Source organism: Scyliorhinus torazame, chromosome 4, assembly GCF_047496885.1.
Source record: "Scyliorhinus torazame isolate Kashiwa2021f chromosome 4, sScyTor2.1, whole genome shotgun sequence".
Taxonomy (NCBI): domain Eukaryota; kingdom Metazoa; phylum Chordata; class Chondrichthyes; order Carcharhiniformes; family Scyliorhinidae; genus Scyliorhinus; species Scyliorhinus torazame.
Window position 1 is genome coordinate 199,925,857 of NC_092710.1, and position 27,745 is coordinate 199,953,601.

The following is a 27,745-nucleotide window of genomic DNA, read 5'->3' on the forward strand; positions in this document are numbered from 1 at the left end:
CTGTATAAGGCTCTGGTCAGACCCCATTTGGAGTATTGTGAGCAGTTTTGGGCCCCATATCTGAGGAAGGATGTGCTGGCCTTGGAAAGGGTCTAGAGGAGGTTCCTGGAATGAAGAACTTATCATATGAGGGTCTGTACTCGTTGGAGTTTAGAAGGATGAGAGGGGATCTTATTGAAACGTACAAGATACTGCGAGGCCTGGATAGAGTGGACGTGGAGAGGATGTTTCCACTTGTAGGAAAAACTAGAACCAGAGGACACCATCTCAGATTAAAGGGATGATTCTTTAAAACACAGATGAGAAGGAACTTTTTCATCCAGAGGGTGGTGAATCTGTGGAAATCTTTACCGCAGAAGGCTGTGGAGGCCAATTCACTGAGTGTCTTTAACACAGAGTTAGATAGGTTCTTGAATAATAAGGGGATCGGGGTTATGGGGAGAAGGCAGGAGAATGGGGATGAGAAAATATCAGCCATGGCGGAGCAGACTCAATGGACCAAGTGGCCTAATTCTGCTCCTGTGTCTTATGGTCTTATGTGAGCAACAGTGAGGAACAACAATATATTTCCAAGTCAGGGTGGTGAGTGACTTGGAGGGGAACCTCCAGGTGGTGGGTTTTCTAGGTATCTGCTGCTCTTGTCCTTCTAAATGGTAGTGGTCTTGGATTTGGAAGATACTGTCTAAGGAACCTTAGTGAGTTACTGCAGTGCATCTTGTCGATGATACACACGGCTGCCATTATTCGTCGGTGGTGGTGGGATGGAATGTTTGTGGAAGGAGGAGCAATCAAGCGGGCTGCTTTGTCCTGGATGGTGTTCAGCTTTTTGAGTGTTTTTGGAGCTGCATTCATCCAGGCAAGTGGAGAGTATTCCATTACACTCCTGAGTTGTGCCTTATAGATGGTGGACAGGCTTTGGAGGGTCAACAGGTGAGTTATTCACCATAGGATTCCTAGCCTTTGACCTGCTCTGGTGTCCACAGTTTGATGTGGCGAGTCCAGTTCAGTTTCTGATCAATGATAATCCCCAGGATGTTGATTGTGGGGATTCAGCGATGGTAATGCCATTGAATGTCAAGGGGCGATGATTACATCCTCTCTTGTGGGAGATGGTCATTGCCTGGTACTTGCGTGGGATGAATGTAACTTGCCATTTGTCAACCCAAGCCTGGATATTGTCCAGGTCTTGCTGCATTTGGACATGAACTGCTTCATTACCTCGGTAGTCACAAATGGAGCTGAACATTGTGCAGCAATATGCGACGAACCCCACTTCTGACCATGTGATGGAAGTGATGTCATTGATGAAGCAGCTGAAGATGGTTGGGCCTAGGACACTACCCTGAGCAACTCCTGTAGTGATGGCCTGGAGCTGAGATATTGACCTCCAACCACCACAATCATTTTCAGTTGTGCCAGAGATGACTCCAACCAATGGAGAGTTTTCCCCCTGCTTCCCATTGACTCCAGTTTAGCTCGGATCCCTTAATGCCACACTCTGTCAAATGCTGCCTTGATGTCAAGGGCAGTTACTCTCACCTCACCTCTGGCATTCAGCTCCTTTGTCCATGTTTGAACCACAGCTGTAATGAGATCAGGAGCTGAGTGACCCTGGCGGAACCCAAACTGAGTGTCCGTAAGCAGGTTATTGCTGAGTAGGTGCCACTTGATGATGGAGAGTAGACTGATGGGGTAGTTATTGGCTGGGTTGGATTTGTCCTGTTTCTTGTGTGCAGGACACACCTGAGCAATTTTGCACATTGCCGGATAGATGCCAGTGTTGTAACTACTGGAACAGCTTGGCTAGGAGTGCGGCAAGTTCTGGAGAACAAGTCTGCAGTACTATTGCCAGAATATTATCAGGGCCCATAGCCTTTGCAGTATCCAGTGCCTTCAACTGTTTTTTGTTTATTTTCTTTTTTTTGGAAATTTTTTATTTAAAACAAATTTGTAACATTTACAGAGAAAAAAGGCCATATGCAAAAATCCGTAACATATTGAAAACGAACAGTGGGAAAGAATAAACATACTAATAAGGCACTTCCCCTATCAGCTCTGTTTGTCCATGCCCCACGTGTTCAACTAAACTAATGTGGCTCTAACACACCCCCCCCCCCCCCCCCCCCCCCCCCCGAGGCTTGACCTGCCAGGTCAGCCCTGCGCTTGGCCCTAGCCCGCCCTTTCTCCTACTCTCCCTGGTGCTCCCTGACCTACGCTAGCTACGCTGACCCCTGCCCTTGGCGCCTGACTGTCTCCCGCCCGAGCGCTCGGGCCCTCCCCCCACACACCAAGGACCCATTAACCTGATTGTATCTCCCCGTGCCCTTTCAAGTCCCTTAACCAGCCCCTAGCCCATCCCCCCATCAGAGGCCCCGATCTCCCGCCAAAAGATACCAAGTGCCCAAGTGCAGGGCCCCCTTTGCAGGGCCCCTCTCTCTCTCTCTCTCCACCCCCCGCCCCCCCCCCCTCGTTGCAATCTCCCAAAATCACCCTAAGCAGTGCGCCCTCTGTCCAGGCTGAAGGCTGAAAACAATCTTGGATAAAACATTACAGTACAGGATAATTTAACAGACCGCCGCCACACAAAAGCTCTGAGAGCCCAGAGTCCTTTAGTTCAAGTCCAGCTTCTTTTAATAAAAGTCCATTCCTAGTCAGAGCAAGTTAGGTTAACAGACCGCCGCCACTGTACAGAACTGAAAAAACTAAGTGCCCGTTAGTTCAAGTCCAGCTTCTTATCTTTAATGAAAGTCCAAACCTGTTCTGGTGTCTCGAAGTAGTGATGGAGTTCCTCAAACGTAACCCAAAGCTTCGCAGGATACAGCATTCCAAACCTCACCTCCTTTTTGTAGAGGGCTGCCTTTACCTTGATGAAACCTGCCGCCTCTTGGCCAGCTCCGTTAGCAAGTCCTGGTAGATGCGCACCTCGCAGTTCTCCGATCTGCTGATTCTCTCCGCCTTGGCCCATCGCAGCACACGATCCCTGTCAGCAAGCCGGTGAAAGCGGACCACCAAGGCCCTCGGTCGGTCGCCCGTCCTGGGCTTCCTTGCGGGGGCTCTATGCGCCCCATTCAACTCCAGGGGTCGAGGGAAGACCTCCGGTCCCATCAGCGCCTCGAGCATACCCATCACGTATGCACCCGCATCCCATCCGTCGCAGCCCTCGGGGAGGCCAACGATCCTCAGGTTCTGCCTCCTGGCTCTATTCCCCAGCTCTTCAAGCTGCTCCTGCATCTTCCTCTGGCGGGAGTTCAGCTCCTCCACCTCGTGCTCCAGCTCCATTACCGTGTCCGCCTGGCTGGAGAGCTTCACCTCGACCTCCCTGAACGCCTTCTCCTGGACCGCCTGCGCCTCGACTATTCGGTCCATTACCGCCCTCATCGGGTCCAACGTGTCCCTCTTCAGTTCGGTGAAGCAATTCCTGAAAAATTCCATCTGTTGCTCCCTTGGCCAGTGAGCATCTGGTCCCTGCCGTCTGCCATGCTTCGCCGCCCGGTCTGGGGTCCCCGCTGCTCCCGCTTCGGTCCTTGCCGCTCCACTCGACCACTTCTGGTCCAACTGTCTATCCCCCGGGGGGAAAACCTCTTCCCTTCGTCTCCTCCACTGATTCAGGTCGCCAGGTCCTGAAAAAATCCTTTGAAACAGGTCCGTCTGCCCATAGCGGGCGGGAGCGATCCGACCTGCGACCTGCTTCCTCGAGGGCGCCACCGGAAGTCCCTTCAACTGTTTATTGATATCACGTGGCGTGAATCATATTGGCTGAAGACTTACATCTGTGATGCTGGGGACCTATGTAGGAGACCGAGATGGATAATCCACTCAGCACCTCTGGCTAAAGATTGTTGTGAATTCTTCAGCCTTGTCTTTTGCACAGATGTGCTGGCCTTCTCCATCATTGAGGGTGAGGATATTTGTGGAGCCTCCTCCTCCAGTGAGTTGTTTAATTGTCCGGCACCATTCAGACTGGATGTAACAGGACTGCAGAGCTTAGATCTGATGCGTTTGTTGTGGAATCGCTTAATTCAAGCTATTACTTGCAGGTTATGCTGTTTGGCACCCAAGTAGTCCTGTGCTGTAGCTTCACCAGGTTGACACCTCATTTTTACGTGTGCCTGGTGTTGCTCCTGGCATGCCCTCTGCACTCTTCAAGTCAGGGATGATCCCCTGACTTGGTGGTGATGGTAGAGGGGGGATATACAGGGCCATGAGGTTGCAGATTGTGGTTGAGTAAAATCCTGCTGCTGCTGATGGCCCACATGCCTCATGGATGCCCACTCTTCAGTTGCCTCATCTGTTTGAAGTCTATCCCATTTAGCACGGTGGTAGTGCTAGTGCCACACAACACGATGGAGTGTATCGTCAGTGTGAAGGCTGGACTTTGGTCTCCACAAGGACTCTGCGGTGGTCAATTCTACCGATACTGTCTTGGACAGATACATCTGCAGCAGGCAGGTTAGTGAGGATGAGGTGGTCCTCTCACCACCTGTTGCAGTCCCAGTCTAGCAGCTATGTCCTTTAGGACCTGGCCAGCTTGATCTGTTGTGGCACTATTGAGACACTTTTGGTGATGGACATTAAAGTCCCCCACCCAGAGTATATTCTGCGCCCTTGCCACCCTCAGTACTTCCTCCAGGTGGTATTCAACATGGAGAAGTACTGACCCATCAGCTGATGGTGGACGGTACGTGGTAATCAGCAGGAGGTTTCCTTGCCCATGTGTAACTTGAAGCCATGAGACGTCATGTGGTCCAGAGTAGATGTTGAGGACTCCCAGGCACCTCCCTCCTATTCAACCCAAAATCTGCTGGCAGCAGCAAAGGTTTAATCTAACAAGGCTCCATTTCCCTTGGATACCTTTTCCTGACACAATAGTTATTTGAAAAGGAGCCAATTTGACCAGGCTTTCTTAAATTAAAATAGAGTACATTTAGTAGCTACAAAAAAGGTAAGGTGAAATGGTAAAACACATGCAACTACATTCATATGGCTTAAGAATTGAGTCCAATAGTAAGTAAAAATGAATAAAACAAGTTATACAGAACAGTGCTTGAGTTGTGAGGAGTAGATGATTAAGCATTGCGGCTGACATGGGTTGATTCCAGTCGTTGATTCTTCGGTTCAGGTGCTCTGTGATTTGGTGGAGTGATTTCAGTTCTTTTTCCAGCTGTGATTCTTCTGCTGGCTGATCGACTTTCGCAGTCAGAGAGCAGCAAAAGCTGGCTAGTTTTGCAGGGGCCCTGCCTCGGTTACTATTTCACCTTCAGTGTGGCAACATCCAGCTACTTTTCTCACAGCGCACACATGCAGACCGACAGACAGACAAACCCTGAGCAGTTCTCTTGGTTAGCTTTTAATCCCTGTCTTTGTGCGTTCGAACTGGAGTCCACTAGTTACTCTAGGCAATTATATAACGGGCCCTTTGGATGAGATAGCCATTATGTTCCTTTGTCTTTACCAGAGATGGTAATCAGTTTTTGGATTCTTTTAGAATTATCTTGTCTGGAACCAGAAGGAGGGGTTCCAAACCCCCTATAGCCATTCCTGTCAGAGGCTGGGGTCAGTGTCCATCTTTAAAATATAAAACTCAGGTCTTTTTTAAAGTTCAAATTTTCATGTATAATTCAGGGTATTTTCACCAAAACCATCAGATTTTAATTCTTCGGTTTTGTTATTTATGCTGTTGTATGTGAGTGTGCAGATGATACTGATGTATAATCTTGTATTCAGAGTCCATGGAATCGCCCAAGCTTTTATGAAAATCCTGTCGGAAGGTGGAATCCGAGGTCTTTGGGCTGGATGGATACCAAATGTACAGAGAGCTGCATTAGTGAGTCTGGGAGGTAACCCAAGATATGCATTTGCTTTTTTTTTTAGCCTTGGATATTATAATAAGAGACCAAAAAGAAAATGCTGGAAAATCTCAGCAGGTCTGGCAGCATCTGTAGGGAGAGAAAAGAGCTAACATTTCGAATCCAGATGAAATGAATATCACTTATTGTCACAAGTAGGCTTCAAATGAAGTTACTGTGAAAAGCCCCTAGTCGCCACATTCCGGCGCCTGTTCAGGGAGGCTGGTACGGGAATGACCCTTTGTCAAAGCTTATTAAAATAAGAGACTGCATGAAGCCTAAAGACATCTCTCAAAGTCAATGTTGATGGAGTTGGAAGTGCCGAGATAGAGGGCAGAATATTACAGGCGGCTTGCTCTCCTCTGCGTGTTCAATTCACCTATCCTGCACATCTTTGGGTTGTGGGGTGAGACCCACACAGACACAGAGAGAATGTGCAAACTCCACATGGACAGTGACCCGGGATCGAACCCGGATCCTTAGCACCGTGATGCTGCAGTGCTAACCATTGCACCACCATGCTGCTCAACTCTCTCTGGAGTTGGCTCTATGCTAGTCCTTTCCACCGCCATAACATGCTGCGCGCAGGCAGAGTGGGACTTCTGCCCCAATCAGATTGGCCGGCAGCTCCATCAGTCTTGGCAATACCAAAAGAACATTAGTGGGCACTGCCGGACTGCAACTAGGAAGCAGAAGAAGGCCCAGTGGATCCTTGGAAACAGTAGACTGGGGTGTTAGGGAAGATTTGGGCAGGTTAGGGAGGAAGTTGGGGAGGCATTGGATGTGGTGGATTTAAAGCTGGAGGTGGGTTATGGTGTACGATCTTAGGGGTGGGCTGCCCCCAGTCTATAAAGGGCAGCCCCTTATGAGAGAAGACTGTCCTTTTCCCCCTTCTGACCCAGCTGCCCACATCAAACATTTAATGGTATAGATAGTATATTTTCGGGGTCAATTAACTTGATTCATCTTTGATTATCTGTTTAAATATGGCAGGTGGACTGCCGATTTTCCCAAGTCATCCACCATCCCGATTTTGAAATATATCTGTCATGACCCACACGGGACTTCCCTGTGTCCCTTGCAAAGTACGAGCTCCCTCGTTAAGGGGGCGGGGGAAACTCAGTCTATGTTGTGCATAAGGTCAGCCAGTTTGGCACCGACCTGTTAAGACTTGGTTGGAAATTGGTGAGAGCTGTGTATTATAGCCTTGTAGTTAAACCTACGTTTCTTTGATACAACGCGGTGTGGACTCCTCGTGACATCATAAAAATATCGTCACTCCTTCACTGTCACTGGGTCAAAATCTTGAACTCCCTTCCTAACAGCACTGTTGGTGTACCTACACCACACGGATTGCAGAAATTCAGAAGGAGGCTGACCACTACCTTCTTGAGGGAAATTAGGGATGGGCAATAAATTTTGGCCTAGTGATGCCCACATAATTAAAAACAAAATTAAAAAAACAACGAGATGATTGGCATTGAATTCAAGGAACAGATTTCCATGTAATATTGTGCAAATTCCATTTTTTTGGTTTAACACAAACTTGTGTTTCTCGATAAATTATATTGCGTACTATCGTAAAAAAGTTTTGATTATTTGTGCAATTTCATTACAGAACAACTGCTAAGGCTGATATAAAAACAAATTCAGACGGATGCTGGGAATCTGAAATAAGATTAGAAAATGCTGGAAACACTCAGCAGGTCAGACAGCAGCTGCGGCAGGAGAAAAACGGAATTAATGGCGGGATTCTCCGGTTCCCCAGCCACGTGTATCTCAGCGGTGTGCCGTTTGTTAGAAGCAGGATTCTGTCTTTGCACCGCTTGCCAATGGGATTTCTCATCGTAACCACCCCACACCGCCGTGAAATCCACTGGCGGGGTGCGTTACTGTTGGGAAAATTGAATCGCAACGACCGGAGAATTCCGGCCAATATTTCAGGTTGATGACCATTGATTAGTGTTGGAATATTTAAAGACGGAGAGAAACATCTCTAGCTTTAACCAGCTTTGTCATAAGTTAACTTTGTTTCTTTCTCAACAGATGCTGCCCGACCTGCTGAGTATTTCCAGTAGTTTCTGGTTTTAACCAGCCACAGTTCTTTCATTATGGTTTGTTAAAATCAACTTCTTCTACCAAGTGTCTTCAACAGAATTAAAGAAATGCATAGCATATTGAAAGTGCGCAATTTGTAAATTAATGGTACTTTGTATAAGTAGTGCAACCATCAGTCTCAATAATTGCATAGGTTTAAGGAGAAAGATCCGCCTGCATTCTGCTTATGAACATTGTAGTGTAGCTAAGTTGGTTTGCAATTTTAATTTCATCAAGACTGTTTTAACTTGACTTGTAGCAAGGTGGGGGAAATAAGTTTTGTCAGTTCTCAGTTGCCAGATTGACTGTTATGCTATACAGTGGTGATGTCACATTGAAACAACTGAAACAACAGGGCAGCACGGTAGCATATTGGTTAGCACAGCTGCTTCACAGCTCCAGGATCCCAGGTTTGATTCCCGGCTTGGGTCACTGTCTGTGCGGAGCCTGCACATTCTCCCCGTGGCTGCGTGGGTTTCCTCCGGGTGCTCCGGTTTCCTCACACAGTCCAAAAATGTGCGGGTTAGGTGGATTGGCCATGCTAAATTGCCCTTAGTGTCCAAAAAGATAAAGTGGGGTTACGGGGATAGGGTGGAGGTGTGAGCTTGGGTAGGGTGCTCTTTCCAAGGGCCGGTGCAGACTCGATGGGCCAAATGGTCTCCTTCAGCACTGTAAATTCAATGATCTATGATTCAAAATCGCAACTTTTTGTGCAGTTATTGTATGCCATGTTCTCCAAAAGTAGATTTGGGTCCATTTTGAAACTAAACTATATTCAGACTGCTGAGGAAGTGAGATGAGCATGTTTTTGGAGCAGGCTCACTTAACCTGAATATATCAAAATGTCCTAATAATTCAGAAAGTTACTTTAATCTTGCTTGTATTGGGAGACAGTACAAAATGGAGTATAAGTTTTGTAGTGAACTTTCAGAAGTCTTTTATTCATTGCTGGATCTCTGCAGCAAGAATGTAATTCAAAATAGGTTATTAATTTATATATTTGGACTTGCATAAGGAATTCAAATTAGAAAAAGGATGCAGGATTTTGTCTATCAGGAGTGAGAAATCTTAAGATTATTTTGTTTAAGAGTGCCATGTAGCCAAAGGATATGGACCAAAGTTTCTTGCGCTGCTTGTGCTGTCTGGCAAGCAGATGTGATTAAGCTTAAGAGGGTGCCTAATTTTCCAATTGAGCCAATGCACAAACACACACCTGTAAATAACGTGACACTACATTAGTTGCGTGTGATTTTTTTTAATGATAACATTGAGAAAATAGAGAATAAGCAAATTCCTCCTCCTGTTTTAAGGGTTCAGTTCAAAACTTTAAGTAATAGAAAATGTAGATCCATCTTTGTTCTTTAAAAAGTAAAGCTGTTGGCAGTACAGCTTTAGATGAACTGTTTATTATAGTTTGACCTAAAACTTTTTTGCTTCTCCAATTAATCAAATTATCAATCATTTACATTCTCCTTGCTTCTGTCCGTGGCATTTTATTATTTCACGAATACAAAATAGACCACCCCAAAGAGTGCAATGACTACTTCGGAGTCAATCTTCTTAGATGCCTCAGTGGGGAACAACAAAGTGCTGTATGGCATGAACCACCTCATATGCAGCATTTTTGGCAGAACTTCTCGCGGATTGGTCTGTTCAGCCATTTGCAGAAGTGTACCATATGAAACTATCCAATGTATGTGCTGCCTGCCTGTCATCTTGTAAAGATGTAAGGATTCTGCTCTTGTCGGCGATGGCAAGACGATGAGCCAAACACATCAGAGAGTTCTCTGGTCTGTGCTGAATTAGTTAATGATCTTTATTGTCACAAGTAGGCTTGCATTAACACTGCAATGAAGTTACCGTGAAAAACCCCCAGTCGCCACATTCCGGCGCCTGTTCGGGTACACGGAGGGAAAATTCAAAATGTCCAAATTACCGAACAGCGCATCTGCCGGGAATTATGAGAGGAAACCGGAGCACCCGGAGGGAACCCACGGAGACACGGGTTGAACGTGCATACTCTGCACAGACAGTGAGCCAAGCCGGGAATTGAACCTGGGACCCTGGCGCTGTGAAGCAACAGTGCTAACCACTGTGCTACTGTGCCGCCTGTTTGGGAGAGTAGTGGCAGCAGTTGACCTCAATTATTGCAGAGGTTAAAAAGAAAAATCAGATTGTATTTCTGCTTCTGATCATCGTCATGATCCCTGCTGAGTAATGTGGATGTACAGACATTGGACAAGGACAGAGTAGGGCTTCAGTCACTGATGCATAATTGAATAACCTGCAATATTCATGGACCAAGCACAAGTGTAAGGATGATAAGTCGGTGACGATAGAACTATATCCTAGCATGAGTCATCATCAGCAATGGAGAAAAATATTTTATAAGTAAAGTCGCCATAGTCCCAGATGACCATAGGCTGCTTTCGTCTTTGAGGGGGAGAGCTGATTGGTGGTGGTATAACCTGAGGATCACCACACCTCAGGTGAGGGGCATGGTCGAGAAGGTGGGCCTTCATGAATAAGTAGAAATGTTTTATTACACCTTATTTTATGAGAGAGAACAGCCTTGCATCACTTTTGTTGTAGTGTAATAGTAATGAATTTTGACATTTATGAAGTTGCTGTATATGTACATTGAGAGAATTAGTTTGGTAGATACGCTATACGTTTTCATTAAGACCATGTCATTAAACAATAAACAGGGGGATGTCTTCTACAAAATGTGCACTTTCCACCATAGCATTTTAAATTAAATTCCATTTTAATTTTTCCAACCTCTTTAATTATGGTTTTGTTAGATCTAACTACCTATGATACAGTGAAACAATTCTTACTGCGGAACACAACAATGAAGGACAACAGTTTATGCCATGGCTTATCAAGGTATCACCTTTCTCCTAAATATCTATTTTATCCAATTATACTGATAGAAATAAGGTGTTCTTTACTTTCAGACATCTTGAATAATGACCCTGCAATACGAGATATTTTTCCAAAAGTACTGTATTTGGCATCTGCATTATTTGTGATTGTTGCTCATGTATGATCGATTACTGGCAAAAGATGATAATATATATTGTGAAAATCCTAATGCCTGCCCTCCTTGACATTATTATTTGTACTTTTAGCTCCTCTGCGTTTTTTTAACTTATATCCCAGTATAATTTATTTCGTCATTTTATTCATCATTACACTAGATGGTTGGAAGTCTAATACTAAAGCAAAGTCCTGCAGATTATGGAAATCTGAAATACACTCAGCAGGTCAGGCAGCATCTGTGAGAGAGAAACAGAGTAAACGTTTTGTCATGACACCCTGGGCTAGAGTGCAGTCAATTCCAGATCCACAGAGTAGCAACAGAGATGAAATTAGATTTTATTTAAAATACCAAAGTCCTTGGTTGAGCCCAATAAACTACAGTCACCAGGGGCGAAATTCTCCCGAAACGGCGCGATGTCCACCGACTGGCGCCCAAAACGGCGCCAATCAGACGGGCATCGCGCCGCCCCAAAGGTGCGGAATGCTCCGCATCTTTGGGGGCCGAGCCCCAACATTGAGGGGCTAGGCCGATGCCGGAGGAATTTCCGCCCCGCCAGCTGGCGCGGAAATGGCATTCCCGGGCGGCGCATGCGCAGGAGCGTCAGCGGCCGCTGACAGTTTCCCACGCACGCGCAGTGGAGGGAGTCTCTTCCGCCTCCGCCATGGTGGAGACCGTGGCGGAGGCGGAAGGGAAAGAGTGCCCCCCACAGCACAGGCCCGCCCGCGGATCGGTGGGCCCCGATCGCGGGCCAGGGCACCGTGGGGGCACCCCCGGGGTCAGATCGCCCCGCGCGCCCCCCCCCCCCCCAGGACCCCGGAACCCGCCCACGCCTCCTTGTCCCGCCGTTCAAAAGGTGGTTTAATCCACGCCGGCGGGACAGGCAATTTATCGGCGGGACTTCGGGCCGGAGAATCGAGCGTGGGGGGCCCGCCAACCGGCGCGGCCCGATTCCCGCCCCCACCGAATATCCGGTGCCGGAGACTTCCGCAACCGGCGGGGGCGGGATTCACGGCAGCCCCCGGCGATTCTCCAACCCGGCGGGGGGTCGGAGAATGACGCCCCAGGTTTGACACTGGGACTGAATCGGTGGACTTATATGACTATTAAAGTGGTGCCGGTCTCGGAGTAATTCATGATCCGTTAATGGGCTAGCACCGGCGCCACATGGGACTCTTGCAATTCAAATGACAAACGGTGTCCGATGCTGCGGGGTGGGGATTGGTCCTTGAATGACACCGCAGCCGGTACACACGAGGCCTGATGCAACGCCTCCTTCCAAAGAGAAGGAATTGGTAGATGTTGAGTCTGGAGAAGGGGGTGTAGATAGCCTGGGTCACATTGTGATCCAAAAAGACGAGGTGTTGGGTGTCTTAAAAAATATTAAGGTAGATAAGTCCCCAGGGCCTGATGGAATCTACCCCAGAATACTGAAGGAGGCTGGAGAGGAAATTGCTGAGGCCTTGACAGAAATCTTTGGATCCTCGCTGTCTTCAGGGGATGTCCCGGAGGACTGGAGAATAGCCAATGTTGTTCCTCTGTTTAAGAAGGGTAGCAAGGATAATCCCGGGAACTACAGGCCGGTGAGCCTTACGTCAGTGGTAGGGAAATTACTGGAGAGAATTCTTAGAGACAGGATCTACTCCCATTTGGAAGCAAATGGACATATTAGTGAGAGGCAGCACGGTTTTGTGAAGGGGAGGTCGTGTCTCACAAACTTGATAGAGTTTTTCGAGGAGGTCACTAAGATGATTGATGCAGGTAGGGCAGTAGATGTTGTCTATATGGACTTCAGTAAGGCCTTTGACAAGGTCCCTCATGGTAGACTAGTACAAAAGGTGAAGTCACACGGGATCAGGGGTGAACTGGCAAGGTGGATACAGAACTGGCTAGGCCATAGAAGGCAGAGGGTAGCAATGGAGGGATGCTTTTCTAATTGGAGGGCTGTGACCAGTGGTGTTCCACAGGGATCAGTGCTGGGACCTTTGCTCTTTGTAGTATATATAAATGATTTGGAGGAAAATGTAACTGGTCTGATTAGTAAGTTTGCAGACGACACAAAGGTTGGTGGAATTGCGGATAGCGATGAGGACTGTCTGAGGATACAGCAGGATTTAGATTGTCTGGAGACTTGGGCGGAGAGATGGCAGATGGAGTTTAATCCGGACAAATGTGAGGTAATGCATTTTGGAAGGTCTAATGCAGGTAGGGAATATACAGTGAATGGTAGAACCCTCAAGAGTATTGAAAGTCAGAGAGATATAGGTGTACAGGTCCACAGGTCACTGAAAGGGGCAACACAGGTGGAGAAGGTAGTCAAGAAGGCATACGGCATGCTTGCTTTCATTGGCCGGGGCATTGAGAATAAGAATTGGCAAGTCATGTTGCAGCTGTATAGAACCTTAGTTAGGCCACACTTGGAGTATAGTGTTCAATTCTGGTCGCCACACTACCAGAAGGATGTGGAGGCTTTAGAGAGGGTGCAGAAGAGATTTACCAGAATGTTGCCTGGTATGGAGGGCATAAGCTATGAGGAACGGTTGAATAAACTCGGTTTGTTCTCACTGGAACGAAGGAGGTTGAGGGGCGACCTGATAGAGGTATACAAAATTATGAGGGGCATAGACAGAGTGGATAGTCAGAGGCATTTCCCCAGGGTAGAGGGTCAATTACTAGGGGGCATAGGTTTAAGGTGAGAGGGGCAAGGTTTAGAGTAGATGTACGAGGCAAGTTTTTTACGCAGAGGGTAGTGGGTACCTGGAACTCGCTACCGGAGGAGGTGGTGGAAGCAGGGACGATAGGGACATTTAAGGGGCATCTTGACAAATACATGAATAGGATGGGAATAGAAGGATACGGACCCAGGAAGTGTAGAAGATTGTAGTTTAGTCGGGCAGTATGGTCGGCACGGGCTTGGAGGGCCGAAGGGCCTGTCCCTGTGCTGTACATTTCTTTGTTCTTTGTTCTTTGTTCCCGTCTCCTCCTCGGCCTGTTGGTTGGCTGGCTCTCTATCCCCACCGGCTGTCTCCTGTTCCTCTGGGGCAGGCTCTGCTGCTGCAGGGTCCTCCCTGAGCAGCTCCTGCTCATACAGCCTCGTGCATCCCCCAGAGCTGCAGCGGCTAGGGTGATGACAACTATTCGTGGCTGAATTCCAAAATCCATTGTGTAGAGGAGGCGAAAGGCAGACATGTTACCATGGTGTGTACAACCAACCAGGTCCAATGGGTTACATGGTGCATTGCAGCCCTTGGGCTCCTGCCTCCTCTCCATCTCCCTGCCCCCATCCCCGCACCCACTCTCGGCTGCTCCCCTTGGCACTCTGCTCTCCACACGCAACCCTGGCCCTGTCGGTGCCCGGCACCGCGGGGGCCACTGGCCCCAGCACCTGCCCCTGTTGGCAGGGGTACCGTTGGCTGGCGCAAACCAAGCCAACGGTGCGCTCTGTGGCCCTCGTCAGGCCCCCTTCTGTAGGGGCTACCATGGACGTTCCCCTTGGTGGTCCAGGTGATGCCCTGCTGGAGGATGACATCCGGTCCTGGATGGTGGGGTTTGGAGGGAGCGGGTAGGGGTGTGGTGGTGCATCCTTACGGCCAGTGTCACTCTGTGCAACCACAGGCCACGGTGGGCGGTCAGTGGGGTGCGCAGCAAGATGGCTGCCTAGCAGGCCACGACAATGGCGGTCTGTGCCTGGACACCACCCCAGTCCCGGAGGCCACCCCGATGCCACAGTCTATCCCCTGGTCACCCTCCGCTATGCCCGCCTGGCCCTGGCAGATGCCTCCCAACCCCAGCCAACTATGCCAGCAGCAGGATGGGCAACCCACGATCGCGCCCCTGGGAACATGTCTACCTCCTCTCTCACTCAGCAGCAATGGCGCCTGTTTCCCAATTTTTAAAGCCACAAGTGAAACTCGCCGTCGATAATTCCTCCTGACGGAGGTAGACCCCAGAGAATGATATGCCAACGGCATTTACTGTATGTGCGGAGTAGAATCCATTGACGCTGCTGTCGAGGTACCGAAGCATGGCATTCTGTCGAGCGCCGGGCATGATTTTCGGCTCATGCGCAATTCTCTGCCCAATCATGTTTTGCAATTCTGGCGTCGCTGGATGGAGAATCCTGCCCAAGTTGTGAGTGACTGCCCTTGACATCAAGGTTACATTTGACCGAGTGTGGTATCAATCAAAACTGGAGTCAATGGAAATTGGGGCAAACTTTCCGCTGCTTGGAGTCATACCAGACACAAAGGAAGATGGTTGTGCTTGTTGGAGGTCAATCATCTTAGTTCCAAGACATCACTGCAGGAGTTCCTCAGGGTAGTATCCGAGGCCCAACCGTCTTCAGCTGCTTCATCAATGACCTTCCTTCCATCATAAGGTCAGAAGTAGAGATTTTCGCTGCAATGTTCAGCACTATTCGCTACGCTTCAGAGAGTGAAGCAATCCGTATCCAAAGCAGTAAGACCTAGACAATATCCAGGTTTGGGCTGACAAGTGGCAAGTAGCATTCATGCCACACAAGTGACAGGCAATGACCATTTACAACAAAAGAGAATTTAAGCATCACCTCTTGGCATTCAATGGCATTAACATCGCTGAATCCCCCACTATCAACATCCTGGGGATTACTATTTACCAGAAACTGAACTGGACTAGCCATATAAATATTTTGGCTACCAGACCAGGTCAGAGGCTAGGAATCCTGTGGCAAGTAACTCACCGCCTCACTCCCCCAAAGCCTGCCTGCAACCTGCAAGGCACACGTCAGGGGTAAATTGGAATACTCTCCACTTGCCTAGATGAGTGCAATTCCAACAACATTCAACAAATCCGACACTATCCAGGACAAAGCAGCCTGCTTTTTTGACACTCCTTCCACAAACATTCGCTCCCTTCACTACTGACATTAGCAGCAGTGTGTACCATCTACAAGATGCGCTGCAGGAACTCACCAAGATACCTTAGACAGCACCTTCCAAACCCATGACCACGATCATCTAGAAGGACAAAAGCAGCAGATTGATGGGAAGACTGCCACCTGGAACTTCTTCTCTAAGCCACTCACAATCCTGACTTTAAAATATATCACCCGTTCCTTCACTGTCGTTGGGTCAAAATCCTGGATCTCGTTCCCCAACAGCACCAGTACCTGCACCGTGGGGATTGCAGCAGTTCAGGAAGGCAGCTCAGCACTACTTTCTCAAGGCCAATTCGGGATGGGCAATAAATGAATTTTAAAAATGTGATTGTGGAGTCTTATCATATTTTGTTTTCAGGTTCTGTATACTTATAGAAATCCAGATTATACAGCCCAAATGAATAAATTAAAACTGTGCAACTAATCTTTAATTATATGCTGTAGTCAAATAAGTCAGTATTTAAAAGTTAGCATATTTCAAAGATCATTTTGCCCAAGTACAAGACTCATTAATAGTTTCAAAATGGGCTGGTATATATCTATTTGAAAGACTATTAAAAAAGAATAATTCTCTCTCTTTTCCTCTTCTCTAAATCAGCACCACATATTACCAGAAATCATCAGGATGGTGTAAAAATCAGCAGTGGGGTGCAGTTATACATCATGTGCACTCACATTCTAATGGACCAGTCAGGTAGAGATTCAGATATCCCACTGGATTGAGCTATTGATCAGAGCTGTTTTAATACAGGGTGTTGGAAAGTGAAAACAAGCTTTTGTAGTGCAGGGCTATCAGTTCAGAAACATCTCTTGAGATGGTCAAATGGCATGTGGACTGTGATTTGAGACTAAATCATTCACTCTCGCCCTTTTTAGCCACAGCAATGCATAGCCAAGGGAAGACCGAAAAGATTGGGATATTTAAAGGGTACTATCACATCAGTGAAGAATGTGATAATCCTTTTTAGTTGAAGCTACACTGAAGATGCATCTTTTTAAGTGTAATGAATTAACACTTTGATACTAACTTTTGCTCAGCGTTTGCGCAGGTCTAGTTGCTGCTTCCTTGGGAACCCCTGCTGATGTCATTAAAAGCAGAATAATGAATCAGACACGAGATAAACAAGGAAGGTAAGTGCAATAAATTCAGTATTAATGTTAAAGAGTCTCTCTTCTGTTGTACTTTTTTGTTGGGGGAGGGGGTGGAGGTTAAACGATGTATCGCACACAGCAAGAAGATTGGAGTGATTATAGGAAGTAATGAAGTGATGTCAGAAATCATAAATTTAACTTATTTTTTGAATACTCCTAATGAGCGTTTGTGATGAGATTATGGACACTTCACTATAGTACATTGTTCACAGTGTATAAAGATGTATCCAACCTGTAACCATGTTGAAAGCCCCTTTAGTCATACTGAAAACCAGGACACACCATTTAATCAAAGCTTGACGTGGCTTTACAGAGAGATTAGATTGGTGATGTAACAACTGCATCATTATCAAAATGTAGTCTTTGGCACATTACTGGAATATAGTCTTGATTTGTATTGATAGTCCTGCCCCTGTCCTTTACTACTGTTTTAATTATTCTCAAATTTGACATATTCCTGATTGAAAATTTTCATTCATTATATAAGTGCCTCTGCCACAAAAATGATCCTATTGCATGTGAAACAAAATTGTAAATTTACAGGTTCATTAAAACAAACCGTGACCAACCCACTGCACAAAAGTAGCAGCTGCTAATTTCAAGTGTTTCTGTTTTGATGACGCAGGACAATTTTAATATGCCCTTGTGAAATATAACATTTTGCTGTAACTAGCAAAATAAAAAGAAAATATGCAACTCCCTGTTATGGCCAGGGTTTAGAGAACCCCAAAGTGTATCATGGAGTTCACCTGACCCACAACTTTTAATAGATTGTGGTATGGGGAGCACACGGCCCACTACAGGTGTGGTACAGCAGAAATGGAAAAGTACTTTTTAAAGCAAAACAATGTTTATTCTATGAACTCAAGTTAACCTTTTTAAAACATACAGTGAACATCTTAGCAACCATCAATTCAAATACAACCCCCAAAGAAAACAACACTAAGTAATCCTTAAACTTTCCTTTTAACATCCATAAGACATTTAAAAAAAAACTTTTACCAGAAGCACATCAGGGTTAAATTCACTACTGAGAACAGTTATCACTCTGAATTCACCAAATGATCAAGAGATAGTCTTTACATGGCAGATAGAACAACATTACACATTATTTGGCTGGTTGCAGCTCCAACACTAAAACAAAACCAAAAAAACACAGGGACACCTAAGCTTTTCTCAAAGTGAAACTAAAAAGCAGAGCCAGAGCTCAGCTCCACCCACACTCTGACATCACTGCAGTAACTTGAACAGACAAACATTTCTTAAAGTAACATTCACATGACACTCCCTTAAATTGATTTGGCGAGCCTGGTCATTATAACTAAACGAATGGGTAAAAGAGGAACAAAGCAAGACTTAAGAACTAGAAGTAGGCCATCTAGCCCCTTGAGCCTGCTCCGCAAGACCTACATGACAGATTGATCACGTGTTTCAGAATTGGCAAATTTGGAAAGCAGAATCTTTGTATCATGGCACAGAAACTTTAAAAACACATTCTATGAAATTGAACTTTTCATCTTAAGCACTTTAGCCATTTCTTATTTTGTGAAATAAAATTGTTGCAGTAGACTTTACGACCTCTAATGAATTTATCTTTATCTCATTGTACATTGCAATAAATCTATGTGACTTTGTGCAGAAATTTATTTTTTAAAACTACATTTTTATTTGTGAACTCATTCCAAGAGATCTTCATTTTATTCATTCCTTGCTGCTAGGGGTTTACAATACAAATCCACAATTGATTGTCTGATGAAGACTGTCAAGAGAGAAGGATTGGTGTCATTGTATAAAGGATTTCTGCCAACCTGGGCAAGAATGGTAAATGTTTATGTAACATTTAAAATACATCTTTTTAAAGTTTGTGTGTTTTTTGTGTAAATTAAGTTTTACTATCTGTTTCAGGCACCGTGGTCAATGACATTCTGGCTCACATTTGAACAACTCAGAAAATTCACAGGAGTTACTTCATTTTGACACCTCCTCGGAGCTGATTCCGAATTAACTTCAGTGAAGTTAAGAACTGTATCATCTAGCACCATGCAGCTTGGGGGTAGGCAGGAAATGAAAAACATTCCACTGCAACGACATCACCCTGGCCACCCTGGCTATCAGTCTGGATTTTGTAATCAGCACCAATGTTTAACCTGTTAACTTCATTTAAGTTCAGTATTCTTTTTCTCAGGAAGTTTCAGTTGTACATCTTAATAACTATTAAAAAATTGAAGTTTTATATTATTTTGATGGCAGTGAAAGATGTGAAGACATAGCGTAAAATCACAGAGGCCTATGTTGATTAATAACCGGTAGGGCAGATCCTGCAGAGCTGGCGTCATAGTTATATACAGTTGGGATGGAGCTGCCCTGGGAGTGCTCAACATTGGCTCTGGACCCAGTGAAGTCTCACTGCATCAGGTCAAGCATTACCACCTGCCATCTTCCCTCATCTGATGAATTAGTACTCCTCCATGGTTAACTGCACTTCAAGGAAGCACTGAAGGTGGCATGGACACAGAATGTACTCTGGGTAGGAGAATTAAATGCTCATCATTAAAAGTGATCAGTAACATCATTAATAACCGAGCTGGCTGGGTCATAAAGGACGTATCTGCCAGATTGCACCCCTGGCAACTGGTAAGGGAATCAACAAGAGGGAAAAAATATACCAGATCTTGTCCACCCCAAACTACCTAACACAGGTGCATCTGACAATGACTGTATAGGTAGGAGTGACCTTACATATTCCTTGTGAAGGCAATGCCCTGTCTTCAAATTGAGTATACCTTCCATGTGTTGTTTGGCACTACCAGCATGCCGAATGGGACAACTCAGAACAAACCCAGCAGCTCAAACCTCAACATCCACAAGGCATTGTTGGCCATCAGCAGCAACAGAATTGTATTCAACCATAATCTGTAACCTCATGGTCTGGCATATCCATCACTCTACTACTACCAACAATCCAAGGGATCAACCCTGGTTCAATGAAGAGTGCAGTAGAGCATGCCAGGAGCAGCACCAGGCACACTAAAAATGAGGTGTCAACATGGTGAAGCAAGAACACAGGACTTACATGCCAAATAGTGGAAGCAGTATGTGATCGACAGAGCTCCAAGCTACAACACTGGCAATATGGAAGATTGTCGAGGTATTTCCTATCCACAAAAAGCAGGGCATATTCAATCATGTTAGTTGCCGCTGTTCAGCCTCCCCTCGAACATCAGTAAAGTGATGGGAGGAGTCATTGACAGTGCTATCAAACATAACTCACTCATCAGTAATCTTCATACTGATGCCCAGTTTGGCTCCAACCAAAGCCACTCAGCTGACCTTATTTCATCCTTGGTGCATATATGGACAAAATAGCTGAGAACTCGAGAGGAGGTGAGAGTCACTGCCCTTGACATCAAGACAGCATTTGACGAAGTGTGGCATCAAGAAGTCCTAGCAAAACTGGGAATTGGGGAAAACACTGCACTGCTTGGAGTCTTAACTATCACGGAGGAATATGGTTGTGGTTGTTGGAGGCCAGTCATCTCTGTCCCAGGACATTAGCTGCTTGATCACTGATCCTCCTTCTAAGATTAAAAGTGGGGATGTTCACTTGATGATTGCACAATGTTCAATACTATTCACATCTCCTCAGATATTGAAGCAGCCAATATGCAGAAAGACTTGGACAACATTCAGGCTTCGATTGATAAGTGGCAAGTAACATTTGTGCCACAGCAGTGCCAGGCAATGTCCATCTCTAGCAAAAGGGAATCCAATCACAACCCTTGAAATTCAATGGCATTGCCATCGCAAATCCTGGGGTGGTTACCACTGACTAGAAACGGAATTGGACCAGCCATTTCAATAATGTGGCTACAAAAACAGGTAGGTCAGAGACTACCACCTAACTCCCCAAAGCATGTCCACTTCTACAAGGCATAAGTCAGAAGTGCAATGGTTTGGATGAATGTGCCTCCAAGACAAGAAGTTCAGCACCATTCAGGCCAAAGCAGCCCACTTAAAGATTCACCTGAGGAAGGAGAAGCGCTCCGAAAGCTAGTGACATCGAAACAAACCTGTTGGACTTTAACCTGGTGTTGTAACTGCACTTAAAGATTGACACCCCACCCACAACATTAAACATTCTCTCCCTCCACCACCCATACACTGTGGCAGCAGGGTGTACCATCTACAAGGTGCACTGTAGCAACTCACCAAGGCGTCTTCGAAAGCACCCTTCAAAACCCATGACCTCTCCCATCTCGAAGGACAAGGGCAACAGATGCATGGGAACCTGCAGAATCCCCAACAAGCCCCACACCATCCTGCCTAGGGAACTATATTGCTGTTCTTCACTGTCCCACGATCAAAATCCTGGAAAGTCTGCCCCTGACTGGGTTTATTTCCACCAGATGGACTGCAGCAGTTCAAGGCATTGGCTCATCACCACCTTCTCCAGGGCAAATAGGGCACTGTAGTTGATTATATCTTTTCCCATTCCAATAGCCACATTTCAGAATCTATTATGAATGATTTGAATAGATTCAAACAATTCCATTAAATTACAGTGCTGAAATACAAATAGAAGATGATGAAGTACTCAGCAAGTCAGGCAAAAAGGTCACAGGCCTCAAACATTAGCTCCATTTCTACACAGATGCGGCTGGTTCTGTTGAGTATTTCCAGAATTTTCTGCCTGTATTCCATTCAGTGAGTTCTCGTTCTCAGTCTTTGTGATTCATGTGAGAGGTCATGCCAAGTATCACAGGCCAGAAGGCGGCTCAATACCTCAGAGTTTGGTTTTAACCCACATAATAGGATTACCTGTACGTGGCTTTACGACATCGGTTTGCCATTCATCATTTGAAATAAACGCACATATTTTAAAAGGCATAATGTAATAAATGAATATTTAATCATCACGGACATTAACATTTAACAATTGTTTGATAAAGGTACCAGATAGCTAGGCCCAAGATCCATCGTGGCTTTCAAATGGGAATTTAATAATGTGAAGAGAAAATAATTCAGGGTTATAGGGAAAAGACAGGGTAGTGGGACTAGCTGAGTTCTCACAGAGAGCTATGATAGGCTAAATGGCCACCTTCTGTGAAATGCCCATTCTATAATTCCGTGATGATTTCTTTCTTGGTTCAGTGTGATGTCCAATAATATTTATACTTGGATCTTCTATCCTGTTTAGGATTTTGTTATGGGTTTTAACGTTGCCTTTTTTGACCGAATTGCAGTTGCCGAATGTGCGTGAAATATTTTTCTCTGCTTCGTAAAATTTCCTGCATAACTTGTGTAGATTACTTCTCAGCAGTAAAGCATTCTTGATTAAAGATTGCTTTGTGGCATTGTTTAGCTTCGTTCAGCTATTGGGATTCTTTTATCAAAATGATAGAACATCTAAGCTTTGGCATTTGAAAGAAAGGCACATTATGGAATTCCACTTCCTACCATTTACATATAGATACAGAAAACATACAGTACAGAAGGAGGCCATTCAGCCCATTGAGTCTGCACAGACCTCACTTCCTCCCTATCCCTATAACCTAATAACCCCTCCAAACTTTTTGGACACTAAGGGCAATTTAGCATGGGCAATCCACCTAACCTTTGGATTGTGGGAGGAAACCCACGCAGACACGGGGAGAACGTGCAGACTCCGCACAGACCATGACCCAGTGGGGAATCGAACCTGGGACCCTGGCACTGTGAAGCCACAGTGATAGCCATGTGTGCTACCGTAGCATATTTATCAGTTTGATGTTTTGTGTAGCCATTCTGGTTTTTCAATCAACAGTTGCCCGCTGATACTCCAGTTTGTCACCACATTATCTTGGCATCCACTTTGCACGGACTTTTCTCAAACTCACTACGATGCTCCTCAAGCTCTTTCAATACTTTTAAATCTCTCAATATCTCATGGTTTGCTTTGTTGTGACCGTTATACTGGAATTACACAAACTAGGGTCTTCGGCTTTCTCTCGGACTCCCAAATAATTTCTGATGGAATCTGAACTTCCAGCTGAGACTATTGCACATCTTAGTATTTTGTATATAATTGGCCATTTAATGTTTCACTGGCTGTGTAGGATTTTGCTAACTGAGCTCTTAATTATTCTGTCAAACTTAATCAAGCTGTTCTGAGATACCTCTGATAATGTAAAGTATGAATTAGTTCTGGGATTCAGGCAAGACCTTTGCATTTCAACTCTGCTTGCTGGCTGCTTTTATGTGGAAAAAATTACTATCTTTTTGATTAACTCTGGACCAGACTTATCGAAGAATGAGTACATGCGTTTTCAAATTGGATATAGTGCTATTCTGAGTAAATTTCACATTGATATCTGCAAGGCTAGGGCTGTGCATCTAAATAACCAGTTTTTATGTTTTATAAAGTCTGCTAAGCCTTAATTTTGCATTGGAATAGTGAGACCATTATTTCTTAGAACAACAAGGGTGACAGATAGTTGTCTTCTTCAACATATCTCGTTACGCTCTGCTCCTTTCATGATATTTTGATGGATGATAATGTTCATATTGCAGCCCGGAGTTGAGTTCTTTTTCGGTGCCTGCCTGTCTTTTTGCCGAAGGCATTTTTTAAGGAAGTGGACAAGTCGGTCACTTTGTTCGTTTGGGGGGGCAGGAGGGGGTGGGGGGGGGGAGAAGAAGGTAGCCAGTGTCAAGAAGGTTGTCCTGCAGAGAGGACAGCAGGCGGGGGAATTTGGCCTTCCGAATTTAATATATTACTATTGGCCGACGAATGCTGAAAGGGTGAGGCGTTGAGTTGGAGGGGGAGAGAATGGAGGAGGGTCTGTGTAGGGGGTCGGGGTTGAGGGTGCTGGTAACGGCGCCACTCCCGATGGCCCCAGGCAAGTACTCTGGGCATCTGGTGGTGGTGGCAACACTGAAGATTTGGAGGCAGTTACGGCAACATTTTAAGCTGTGGGCGGGGTCAGGAGCGATCCTAATCAGGTTTGAGCCGGGGAGGCTAGATGGGAGGTTTTCGGAGATGGAAGGAGAGGGAGATCAGGGCATTAAAAGACCTGTTTCTGGGAGGACTGTTTGCGAGGTTGGAAGAGTTGGGGGAGAAATATGGACTGGGGCAAGGGGAAGGGACGTACCTACAGCTCCGAGGCTTTGTTAGGAAGGAGGTTCAGAGCTTCCCGATAGCGCTGACCCCCTCATTGTTGGAAGAGGTATTGACGGAAGGGGGAATGGTGAATGGGGTGGTGTCTGCGATCTATGGGAGGATTTTGGAGGAGGAGGAGGGGGTGTCCAGGGATGGGATTAAAGCCAAGTGGGAGGAAGGATTTGGCGGGGGGGGGGGGGGGGGGGTCGGGGGGTTATGGAAGTAGGTTATGTGGTGTGAGGTGCTCCGCTCTGGAGGGTGAACGCCTCTAGCCCATGCACGAGGTTGGAGCTGATACAGCTGAAGGTCATGCATAGGGCGCAGCTCACGAGGGTGAGGATGAGCCGACTCTTTGAGAGAGTGGAGGACGTTTGTGAGCATTGTGGGAGGGGCCCTGCAAACCATCTACTTATGTTTTAGTTCTGTCCGAAGCTGGAGAGGTATTGGAGGGAGGTTTTCGGTATCATCTCGGAGGTACTACAAGTGAACTTCGAACCTGGGCCCCTAGAAGCCATTTTCGGGGTGTCGGACTGGCCCGGGCTGCAGGCAAGTGAGGGGGCAGATGTTCATAGCCTTCACCTCGCTGATTGCCCGGAGGCGGGTCCTGTTGCGTTGGAGGTCAGCTTCTCCACCCTGTGCCTAGGCTTGGCGGGGGGACCTACCTGGATTTCTGACTCTAGAGCAGATTAAATTTGAACTGAGGGGGTGAAGGAGGGGTTCTACAATTAATGGGCTTTGTTCATTATGCACTTTCGAGAATTGGTTGCCATTGAATCATTGGGTGGCTGGGGTTATTGTCATTTTTGACGACACTGTTTACTGATTGTTGATTTTTTTTACCTGGATCGCACAGGTGGATGTTTTGGTCTATATATTGAGTGGGGTACAGTTTTTGTTTGGGGGATTGTTATTGTATTTGTTTTTTGTTTTGTTGTTTATTGGACAAAAATGTTGAAAATGAGAATAAAAAAGATTTTTTTTAAAAGGTGCCGACGACAAAGTTTTGTTTGACCTCAAGTTTTCAGAGGGTAGATGAAGGGAGACCATCCAGTAGTGGATTGGAGTAGTTGTGTTTAGAGTTAACAAAGGCATGAATGAGGATTTCAGCAGCAGATGAGCTCAGACAAAGGCAAAATCCAGGAATGTTACTGAGGTGGAAATATGCAGTCTTAGTGATGAGGAATAGAGGAGGTAAACATGCATCAGTTGCAGGAAAATCTCTTTCTTCTCCTGCCCCATGTTGGTAGATAAATATTCTAATGGAATCATCCCCTGCATACATGCTAATTGCAGTATATTGACAATTTTGTGACGTTCATGATTACAAATCTAAATATTGTCCAGCTTCAAATATGGCTGCATTAAAGTAATCAAAATACTCACTTTTATGGAGCATATTTTATTTAATATACCAAAATAATTTTTGATTGTTATGCAAAGACACAGTTGTATGGCAGTAAGTTTGTGGAATTATTGCAATGGACATTCCAATTTTTAATTCTGAATTTGCTGGGGCAGCTGTTCAGATTTTATGTTTTACTTGCACATTGGAGAACTAATTTTATAGTAGTTTGCAATGTGAGCAGACCATCTGTAACCTCTGACTACTGAAGAAATGGCTTTCTGATATTCACCGAAGCTGTTCCTAAAATTACAGTTTCACAGAATATGAAGCTATAATTCTGCATTTCTATGCCCACTGTCAGATTCCTGGCATACTAGAATTTCTTCAATGGAAATTAAATTATAAAATTGACATTTAGATGTCAGTGATTGGTTTGTTTAATGTTAGTATTTGAAGTCTTGATGTTTCAGAGACAACAAAAGTACTCGGCTGCTAAAGTCGAAAATGAGGTGCTTGGCTTGGGAGCTGAAGAAAGTGTGGTCAGCCTTGGACCTAGTAGTAAGGATTTCTTCCCTGCTGGTGCTAGAGTAATGTCACTATCGTCAGGTGCTGGGTATGGAGAATACGTCATAACACCTGAAAACCAACTGATGCTGATACCAAGTCATGTTCTTCAGCCAGGCCACAGACATCCCTAAGGCTTGGCCGACAGCCTCCCAGTTGCTGCATCTTGTCGGTAAGGAGAATATGAGCATACACGGACTCTGGTATAGGCTGTCAAATAATTAATTAGTACCATTTTCTGAGTGATTGGGGTGAGGGATTTTGGGGTTTTGTCGGGTAGTCGGGGGTAGAGGGAGTTGGGTGATTGAAGGGGGGGTCAGCTGGCAAGGGAGCCGCTTGTGGGGATAGATAGTAGTTGGGGGCTCCAGTGCGGGGTATGGGGCGGGGTCAATACTAAAAGAGCTCGTTTAGCTCAGTGGGCTAGGCAGCTGGTTTGTAATGCAGAACAAGGCCAGCGGCGCGGGTTCAATTCCCGTACCGGCTCATTACCCGAACAGGCTCTGGAATGTGGCGACTGAGTTTTTCACAGTAACTTCATTGCAGTGTTAATGTAAGCCTACTTGCGACAATAAAAGATTTTTATTATTTATTATTATTATAGTTACCCAGGAGTTAGCAGTGGTTTTAATCTTTCTAACTTGTACGACGAGCCCATTCCCGCCGGGATACATCTGTGGTTACCACATATCGGCGCCCTTAATGGCATCGACTCCAGATTAACATGTTGCCTAAACTGGTTCCATACTTTTAAAGAGGCTTATAGCACTCCATGAGTACCTGGCCGGTGAGAATGGCAGAGGAGCTGTCACCAATGCCCCCAAACGCGACCCTGTACAGGAAGCTTCGACATCCGTCCCCAAACCGACCCTTCTTCCACAACCCATTTTTGAACCTCCTCAATATTCGCCGCCCTGTAGTAATTCGTAAAATTAGGCACCGGCATCCCCCCTGACTGCCTATCCCTCTGCAGAAACACTCTCTGAACCTGGGCTGTCTTGCCCGCCTATACAAAGGTCGGAACCAGCTTACTAATCTTCACAAAAAAAGATTTAGGTAAAAAGATCAGGAGACTCTGGAATATAAATAAGAATTTTGGAAGCACCTTCATTTTCACCGTTTTATCCTTCTCGGGAGGGCATCCGACCGTTTGAAATCCCCCTTCATCCCTTCCACCAGACCGGCCAGATTTAGCTCATGCAACAGTGCCGATTCGTGAGCCACCTGTGTTCCCAAATATCTAAAACTCAATCTGGCTAACTGAAATGACAATTCCTCCAGATCCACACTCTTTCCCTGAGGATTTACCAGGAACACTTCCCCACACTGAGTTAATAACCCGAAAAGGAACCAAATTTACTTAATATCTCCATAATCTTTCCCACTGGAGAGAGGGCCTGTGACATTCAACAGTAAGTCATCTGCTTATAGGGACACTCGATGCTCCATACCTCCTCTCTCTATAACTTTCTCTCTGTTGATGACCTCAGTGGAATAGCTTGCGGTTCAATTGCCAACGCAAAAAGTAATGGGGAAAGTAGGGAAGGCAGTGGCATGCTGATATTGTCATTGGACATCCAGAGACCCAGGGTAATGTTCTGGGAAAGGGTTTGAATCCCGCTATGCCAGATGGTGAAATTTGAATTCG

General features: G+C 45.7%; 1 protein-coding gene across 4 annotated transcripts in view; it reads left to right on the forward strand.

The window, feature by feature from the left end:
* The window catches only part of slc25a27 (solute carrier family 25 member 27), a 37,879-nt gene extending 15,909 nt beyond the window's left edge, over positions 1-21,970 (forward strand). For all 4 annotated transcript variants that reach the window (XM_072499099.1, XM_072499103.1, XM_072499100.1 and 1 more), the window contains 5 exons: positions 5,725-5,837; positions 10,748-10,832; positions 16,943-17,035; positions 18,775-18,877; positions 18,962-21,970. In XM_072499099.1, coding sequence (XP_072355200.1) covers positions 5,725-5,837; positions 10,748-10,832; positions 16,943-17,035; positions 18,775-18,877; positions 18,962-19,033 — 466 coding nt within the window. In that variant the 3' untranslated portion in view covers positions 19,034-21,970. The remainder of the gene's footprint in view (positions 1-5,724; positions 5,838-10,747; positions 10,833-16,942; positions 17,036-18,774; positions 18,878-18,961) is intronic.
* The last annotated feature ends 5,775 nt before the right edge of the window (positions 21,971-27,745 follow it).